Below are 8,220 nucleotides of genomic sequence, written 5' to 3'. Positions count from 1 at the left end.
GAAATTTCCTATATATATATATTTTTTTTTTTTTTTTTTTTTTTTTTTTTTAATGCTTCCAAGTATCATGCTTTCCAAAAATGAGGATGGTCCAGCCTTGGCGTGAGCAGCCTCATGAGGCAGTGCGTCCTGTCTCCTAGGGCAAAGGCTGCCGACCCCCTTCAGCAAGAGTGTTGAAGCAGAGCCTTGTGCTTCCTCCAGGGAGGGGCCTTCTCAGAGACTCTGAAGGGGAAGGGTCTCTGTGTTTGTAATAGCTTTTCTTCTCTCCCTCCTGCAGTGCTAAGAGCTATGACCTGGAGTTAAGTATGGCACTGGGAACATACTACCCACCCCCCCGCCTCCGGCAGCTGCTCCCCATCCTTCTTCAGGGAACAAGTATCTTCACTGCCCCAAAGGAGATTGCTGAGATCAAGTAAGTACCACCCCTCTGCACCCTTCGTGCTGCTTTATATGTTTCTTTTCCACTGGCTTCTTCCTACTGCCCCATGCCTCTGTCCTCAGCCTCCTATGCTCAGTTCATTCATCCCCTTACTGAGCACACACCATGTGCCAGGCACCATTCAAGATGAATCACTCGCATGATGGCCCTGACATCCTAGTTGGGGAAAGTGAGCATCTCTCATCTTATTTCATGTAGTGATGAGTGCTATGAAGAATTAACTAAAGCTAAAGCAGGGTAAGGGGTGGGCTGTGCTATTTTGCAGAGGGCAGCTAGTCCTGGCCTCTTTGAGGAGGTGACATTTGAGCAGAGAATGACATTTGAATGAGGTGATGGTGTGAGTAATAGGAGGATCTTGGAGAAAGCATGTTCCAGGCTCCAGGATCCACAGTGCAAATGCGGGTCAGGTCTGAGGTTGGGGGGCAGGGGCTCCCTTCTTGGAGGCCTCTGACCCCCATCTGCTTCTCTGCCCTTCTAGTCTTCCCCAATTCCTGATGTCTTCATAGTCCCAGAGCTGCAGAGGGAGAGGGTGGATGCTCCCAGACATGGGGGTTGCCTGACCCATCCCGTTCCCGTCCCCTCCCTCCAACCCCCCCACCCATCACTGCCAGGGCCCAGCTGGAGACACCCCTGAAGTGGAGGAACTACGAGGTGAAGCTCCGGCTGCTGCTGCACCTGGAGGAGCTGCAGATGGAGCATGACATCCGGCACTATGACCTGGAGTCGGTGCCTATGACCTGGGACCCCGTAGACCAGAACCCCGGGCTGCTCACGCTGGAGGTCAGGGGTTGGGTCGGTAGCGGGGAGGATGGAATCAAGTTAGCCAGCCCGCAGGCTGTGGGAAGAACAAAAGGAAGATGAAGGTTTTCCTGTCCCAGAGGGCTCAGCAAGTTGCCAAGTGGGCATCTGGGCCCCCAGAGAGGTGTCAGAGCAAGGCAATAGGGAGGACTGGGGTTTTACTCTAGACTTGGCTACCACTGGCTATGTGACCTTGGGCAAGTCTTTTGCTATCTTTGGGCCCTTAGTTCCCTCACCTGAAAAGCATGGAGCTGGACTAGATAATTCTTAGAGCCCTCGCCAGCTCTCAGATGTTGAATGTGTACATCTAAGCCCGGAATTACACACGAGAATGGATTCCTGCACACTTGTGCTGAGAAGGGCACTCAGTGAGAAGGGCCAGCAGGTAAAGATGATCAGGGAAAGTTTCCTACAGGAACTGAGTTTTGAACAAGATTTTAAAGGCAGAGTAGGAACAGAGCTGGCCAAGAGGGCAACCGGACTTTCTGGGAAGCTGGCCTCCAAGTCTTGAAATCATGCCGTGGAGGGTTTCCAGGATTCCTGGGCTCAGCATCTCTGAGCACCTTGGGCAGACTTGTCCCTTCTTCATCTCCCCTGACTCTTGCCCTGTCTGGCAGAAGAGGAAAGAGGCAAAGCTCCCTGAACCTGGGGTAGAGGGTAGATCCTCAGAACTTGTGTCTCAGTTGGGGTCTGGAGTGGGCCCTCCACTGGCCATCTCCGGGTTAGAAGCTTGCTGCTGTTCGTGCCCCATAGGTTCCCGGGGTGGCCGAGAGCCGCCCCTCAGTGCTGCGGGGTGACCACCTCTTTGCCCTTTTGTCCTCTGAGACACACCAGGAGGACCCCGTCACCTACAAGGGCTTTGTGCACAAGGTGGAACTGGACCGGGTCAAGCTGAGTTTTTCCACAAGGTAGGTGTTGGGGGAACCCTGAGCTGCAGGAAGGTCTGCAGGTGTCCTGGAGGCCAAGGGAGGAGGGTGTTTCTCCTCAGAGTGGGTGGGACCCCAGGGACAGCGCAGGGGGACCCTGAGATGCCTCACCATCTTCCTCTCCTGGAGGATTGCTTGGAGGTCTGGGAAAGGGAGTGGAGTTGGAGTAGATGGAGAGAGTCCTGGCCTTTTATTGCCCACCCCCCCAATTGGTATTCTTACCCCTCTCTCTCCCCCTTCCCAAAGCCTCCTGAGCCGCTTTGTGGATGGGCTGACCTTCAAGGTGAACTTCACCTTCAACCGCCAGCCCCTGCGGGTGCAGCACCGTGCCCTGGAGCTGACGGGGCGCTGGCCGCTGTGGCCCCTGCTTTTCCCTGTGGCCTCTCGTGGGGTCCCGCTGCTGCCCTCAGATGTGAAGCTCAAGTGAGACTGTGGTCAGGGGCTCTGGGACCACTTGGAGTGTGGGTGTAGGGGACAGGGTCAGGGAGACCTCTGGGACGCGGACAATATCGTGTTTGTGGCCCCTCCGCTAGGCTGTACGACCGGAGTCTGGAGTCCAACCCGGAGCAGCTGCAGGCCATGAAGCACATTGTTATGGGTACCACCCGCCCCGCCCCCTACATCATCTTTGGGCCTCCAGGCACTGGCAAGACTGTCACCTTAGTGGAAGCCATCAAGCAGGTGGGGCCTGAGCGTAGACCTGTGGCCTACACTCTTGACTCCCTCCCGGGACAAAGCAGTTGTCCCCAGGTTCTGGTTCCTTCCGGCTCCCTGGACACACACCCCCGAACTGGCCTCGAGGGCCAGTGTGGCTGTCGAGCATGGCGTGCAGCTTGGGTACTGCATGTTTCAATCACTGTAGCCTTGTATAATTATGGCAACAGTTTTCCAGCATTAAAGGGCTGCTGGCCTAGCAGGGGGCTGCCTATCTGAACTTGCTTTTTGAGTCACTCCCTCCCTCAGCAATGGGAGGCAAATGCCACACTGCTCCAGCCTGAGTCACAGGCATGTTTCTCCCTCTCCCCTCCCCCTGGAGACCAGAAGCTGCTTCCCACACTGTGTTCATCCCCACCCCAGGTGGTGAAGCACTTGCCCAAAGCCCACATCCTGGCCTGTGCTCCGTCCAACTCGGGGGCCGACCTCCTCTGTCAACGCCTCCGGGTCCACCTGCCCAGCTCCATCTACCGCCTCCTGGCTCCCAGCAGGGATATCCGCATGGTGCCTGAGGACATCAAGGTACTTAGGGAAGGCAGGGGACCAAGGGGTGGCGGGTGCTGCTCTGGGTAGACGCTGGGGCCAGGAAACTAGGAGACCTGGATTCTGATACTCGCTGTGTGACCTTGGGTGGGTCAGGACTGCTCTCTGGGCTTCAGTTTCCCTGTGTGTAAAGTGAGAGAGGTAAATAAAATTGCCTGGGGGGGCCCAGACCCAGAGCAAGGGTGAGAATGGAGGTGGAGCCAAGCTGACTCCCCTCCCTGCACAACCCTCAGCCCTGCTGTAACTGGGATGCAAAGAAGGGGGATTACGTATTTCCTTCCAAGAAGAAGCTGCAGGAATATCGTGTCTTAATTACCACGCTCATCACTGCCAGCAGGTGGGAAGTGTGTGTGTGTGCATCTCTTAAATTGTGTGTTAAGAGGTAGTGGGCTGGGGAAATGGGGAAGAATGGTGCCTGCGGAGTTGCGGGGAGGGCCGGCTTGGGGGAGCATTCAGGTTTGGTAGTCGCGTGCCTGGATGTGACCCCTGCCTGGCCTGACACCTCCCAGGTTGGTCTCTGCCCAGTTTCCCATCGATCACTTCACACACATCTTCATCGATGAGGCTGGCCACTCCATGGAGCCAGAGAGCCTGGTGGCCATAGCAGGTGAGGGGCTCGGGGGCGGGGGGGCTGCGAGTGTGTCACCCCACATGGCATCGGGGAGGTCCCACCACACACCTTTCTCCTCACGCTACCCATCTCCCAGGGCTGATGGAAGTCAAGGAAGCAGACAATCCAGGAGGGCAGCTGGTGCTGGCAGGAGACCCTCGGCAGCTGGGGCCTGTGCTGCGTTGCCCACTGACCCAGAAGCATGGGCTGGGGTACTCACTGCTGGAGCGGCTGCTCACCTACAATGCCCTGTACAAGAAGGGCCCTGATGGCTATAACGCCCAGTTCATAACCAAGCTGCTACGCAACTACAGGTATCCCGCACCCTCTGTGTCATCCCCTGCCTTCACACCCTCTGCAAGCGCAGCTGGCGGCTCCATCCCACAGTCCTCAGAGGCTGCGTGATGCAGAAAGACTGTCAGCTGGAAGGTGGGAGTTTTTCTCTCCAGTCCCATCACTGCTCCTCCAGTTGCTTATCTGTACCTCAGGGGATGGTCAGTGGTTCCTAGACACCAGGATATATCTGATGCTGGTCCCAGGTGAAGTTTCTAGGCGTCCAAGGAGAAATGAGAAAAACAGGGACAATGTATTTTTTCATTAACCTAATGGTTATTCAAGTTAAAGAGCTATGCTTCCTTTAGTCAGTGAGTTCATATATCTAAAATGCTCAGATGAGTTCCTACATCTTTAGTTCCTTAGATGAGTCCACTAGGAATTCAATAAATGTTAGCTGTTGTGTTAGTACTGCTGATATTTTTGGATTTAGCACATTATCTCATCCAATAATGGTGATAGCAGGTGATTCTTGCTTTTCTGTTGTCCTTCCTTGACAAAATTGAAACTTGAGAATGGGCCCCTAATTTCTTGGTGTTTTCATTTAAATTTGACTGGTCTATGAAATCTGTGGATTGGATGTTCTCAGGAGCCACATTTGGTTCTGCTTTCTGTGGTTAACAGTGCCCAGCAGCAAAACCTGTAGCTGAATGAGTCTGCTATGCAGTGGGCAGGAAGACAGGAGGATAGTGTGTGTGAGCTCCGTCCAAGCAGGTGGAGCGGAGGTCCCTGAGGGCAGGGCAGAACTAATCCGCCCCCCTGGTCTTGCTCTTCCTTCCTCCTGCCTCCCAGGTCTCACCCCACCATCCTGGACATTCCTAACCAGCTGTATTATGAAGGGGAGCTGCAGGCCTGTGCGGACGTTGTGGACCGAGAGCGCTTCTGCCGCTGGGAGGGTCTGCCTCGACAGGTGAGGCTGAGCGGGGCTGGGGCTCAGGCTCCTACCCCTGTACCCCAGCCTCCCTCTTACTGAGGGTGCTGGGTAGCAGGAGGCTCTGAGTGGAAGCCACGAGCCCCTCCCTTTGTCACCTAGGCCTGGGATCCCCCACTCCCTGGAAGGGTTTGAGGGTGGGAAGGAAGGGAGGCAGGGAGGTCCAGCTGAGGGTTTCCCCTGACTCCGTGTTCCAGGACTTTCCCATCATCTTTCACGGCGTAATGGGCAAGGATGAGCGTGAAGGCAACAGCCCGTCCTTCTTCAACCCCGAAGAGGCTGCCACGGTGACTTCCTACCTGAAGCAGCTCCTGGCCCCCTCCTCCAAGAAGGGCAAAGCCCGTCTGAGCCCCCGAAGCGTGGGCGTCATCTCTCCATACCGGAAGCAGGTCAGGTCCTCAGTTCCCATCTGGGGTGGGTCCCCCCAGATGGTACCTCCTTAGCCAGACCACTAGGCAGAGGGTCCAGCTCAGGCCTCCGCTGGCCCCGCTCAAAAGAGAGCAGAGGTCAGCTGCACCTCCCTCTTTGCCCCTCAGCTCCCTGGCCTCCTGCCTGGCACCCTCTTGCACTGGTGTAATGGCATGAGAGAAAGGCACCTGTCCCCATCTTCCAGGTGGAAAAAATTCGTTACTGCATCACCAAACTTGACAAGGAGCTTCGGGGACTGGATGACATCAAGGACTTGAAGGTGACCCTCAGCACTGTTTCACATTCCCTCCCTGACTTCTGTCCCCCTCGCTTCCCCACTTCCAGACACCTCCTCGGGTCCCTGCCCCACTGCTGCAGGCCAGCCCAACTCCCTGCTCCACCCTCGCTGCCTGAGACAAACTTGGGTTTTCCCCAAGCCTCTCACTCCTGGAGATCCCAACTTGTAGGTCTGGGATGGGACCGGGAAGCCCGCATGTTTAGCAAGCACCTCACATGATTCTTATGATCAGGCTGGTTTAAGGTCTCTGCCCTAAGGAGAAAGTCCAGACTCCCCAGCCTGCCTGACCTGTCCTGTGATGATGTCCCCACTCACCTCTCCCACCCTCTGAGTCAGTCGGCAGCTCAGTTCTTTCTCAGATAAGAATCACCTGGAGAGCTTTTAGTGCTGCCAGCGCCAGGGCTCCACCCAACCAATTAACACAGCTATCTGGGGGCAGAGCCAGGGCATCAGGTTTTTTTACGGGCTCCTCAGGTGATTTCCCGTCCAGCCAGGGTTGACACCCAGGGCTTTAAGAGTTAGAGGCCTCTCCCATGGAAATTCTGATTCTGGAGGTCTGGGTTAGGGCCTAAGGTTACATATTTTTAACAAGTACTGAGTGATCATCTTCAGGAAAGTTTGAAAAACACTGCTGAGTTATTGTTCTTTGCAGTCCTGTTTTCTTTGCTTAGAACCCTTTCGAGCCCCCACCCCTTTAACTGGATTCAGCCTTCAGGTTTCAGCTTCCATGGCACCGTCCTGTCCTCTTTCCTGCCCAGCAGGACACTGGCTCACTCCACGGTGACAATTGCCCTCAGGCTCACTGAGGCGAGGCGAGGCGGGGCTGGTCCCTGGGTCCCCCACTGTCTCCCTCCCCTCCAGGTGGGCTCCGTGGAAGAGTTTCAAGGCCATCCGTCCCCTCTAGGTGGGCTCCGTGGAAGAGTTTCAAGGCCAGGAGCGCAGTGTCATCCTCATCTCCACCGTGCGGAGCAGCCAGAGCTTTGTGCAGCTGGATCTGGACTTTAACCTGGGTTTCCTCAAGAACCCCAAGGTTCGGGGGCTGGGGGGTGGCAGGGACTCCTCCTTCCTGAGGGCCCTTCCCTGCTGTGACCCCAGCACTTCTTCTCATCAGAGGTTCAACGTGGCTGTGACCCGGGCCAAGGCTTTGCTTATCGTGGTGGGCAACCCGCTCCTGCTGGGCCACGACCCCGACTGGAAAGTGTGAGCATCCCACCCGCAATCCCTCCTGGTGGCCAGAGCCCCCAGCCTAGGACAGCTGTAGTTTTATGAAGCACCCTTGGGGCTCAGTTAATCTTCCAATCTGTTTATCTTAACAATATCCCCATTTGCCAAGGTTAAGTAACTTGCCGCAAGGCACAGGCCCCATGTGCAGGACCAAGGCTGGGCCTCCAGCCTCTGCTGGTACTCAGCCAGCCTTGTGCAGCTGTGTGTGTGAATGTCCCTGTACCCCACAGATTCCTAGAGTTCTGTAAAGAAAACGGGGGGTATACCGGGTGCCCCTTCCCTGCCAAACTGGACCTGCAGCAGGGGCAGAACTTACTCCAGGGTCTGAGCAAACTCAGCCCCTCTACCTCAGGTATGGCTGGGCCAGGGTGGGCTAGGTGGGGGACAGTGCTGAGGGAGGATGTAAGTTACTAATAGAGCTGGCCTCCTCTCTTTATAGGACCCAAAAGTCACGACTGCCGGGAGCGGGAGGGTGAAGGGGGCCTGCCCCTGCAGGTGGAGCCAGAGTGGAGGAATGAGCTCTGAGGACCGCCCACCCGACCCTTCCCCTGCTGCTAACATCAAGCTGCTAACAACTGGGGGAAGGGGGAGGAAGTAAAACTGAAAAAAAAAAAAAAAAAAAAAAGCTTATTCTATGCAAAAGCCTCCGTGTCTCTTCAGCCTGGCCCCAGCTTCCTGAACTCCCAAGATGACCTCACAGGGGAGGGTGGGACCGTCACACCAGCCCAGGGCCATACCCCTCCCCACCAAAAGGAACCCAACCCCCATGTCCAGGGGAGGAAACCTAGTGGTGGGAGGTGGCAGGGAAGCCACCCACAGGCTTCTAAGTTTAGCCCAGCGCTCCAGACCACTCCCCTCACCCGCCTCCAAGGCCCAGAGCCAGGCATGACCTCATCCTTTTCTCCAAGACTCCACCCTGCCTGCCAGGGAGTCCTGCCTTTGCAGACAGGGGGCCAGCCTGGCAAGCACGCTGGAGAGATGGGACCCCAGGCTCAC

At 56.1% G+C, this 8,220-nt stretch overlaps 1 protein-coding gene across 3 annotated transcripts in view; it reads left to right on the top strand.

Annotated features, from left to right (window-relative positions):
- Positions 1 to 8,199, top strand: part of MOV10 (Mov10 RNA helicase) — a 24,281-nt gene extending 16,082 nt beyond the window's left edge. For 2 of the 3 annotated variants that reach the window (XM_028488991.2, XM_007114243.4), the window contains exons 6-21: positions 278 to 412; positions 1,051 to 1,219; positions 1,991 to 2,145; positions 2,410 to 2,586; positions 2,697 to 2,844; positions 3,241 to 3,399; positions 3,654 to 3,757; positions 3,930 to 4,027; positions 4,128 to 4,344; positions 5,156 to 5,273; positions 5,492 to 5,683; positions 5,908 to 5,982; positions 6,905 to 7,030; positions 7,112 to 7,200; positions 7,455 to 7,576; positions 7,664 to 8,199. In XM_028488991.2, the coding sequence (XP_028344792.1) occupies positions 278 to 412; positions 1,051 to 1,219; positions 1,991 to 2,145; positions 2,410 to 2,586; positions 2,697 to 2,844; positions 3,241 to 3,399; positions 3,654 to 3,757; positions 3,930 to 4,027; positions 4,128 to 4,344; positions 5,156 to 5,273; positions 5,492 to 5,683; positions 5,908 to 5,982; positions 6,905 to 7,030; positions 7,112 to 7,200; positions 7,455 to 7,576; positions 7,664 to 7,749 (2,170 nt within the window). In that variant the 3' untranslated portion in view covers positions 7,750 to 8,199. Of the gene's footprint in view, positions 1 to 277; positions 413 to 1,050; positions 1,220 to 1,990; positions 2,146 to 2,409; positions 2,587 to 2,696; positions 2,845 to 3,240; positions 3,400 to 3,653; positions 3,758 to 3,929; positions 4,028 to 4,127; positions 4,345 to 5,155; positions 5,274 to 5,491; positions 5,684 to 5,907; positions 5,983 to 6,861; positions 7,031 to 7,111; positions 7,201 to 7,454; positions 7,577 to 7,663 lie in introns of those variants that run through there. The other variant, XR_008617159.1, reaches the window with a different exon arrangement.
- The last annotated feature ends 21 nt before the right edge of the window (positions 8,200 to 8,220 follow it).

Source organism: Physeter macrocephalus, chromosome 4, assembly GCF_002837175.3.
Source record: "Physeter macrocephalus isolate SW-GA chromosome 4, ASM283717v5, whole genome shotgun sequence".
Classification (NCBI taxonomy): domain Eukaryota; kingdom Metazoa; phylum Chordata; class Mammalia; order Artiodactyla; family Physeteridae; genus Physeter; species Physeter macrocephalus.
Note: the sequence above shows the minus strand (reverse complement) of the source record. Positions and strands in the feature narration are given on the sequence as shown.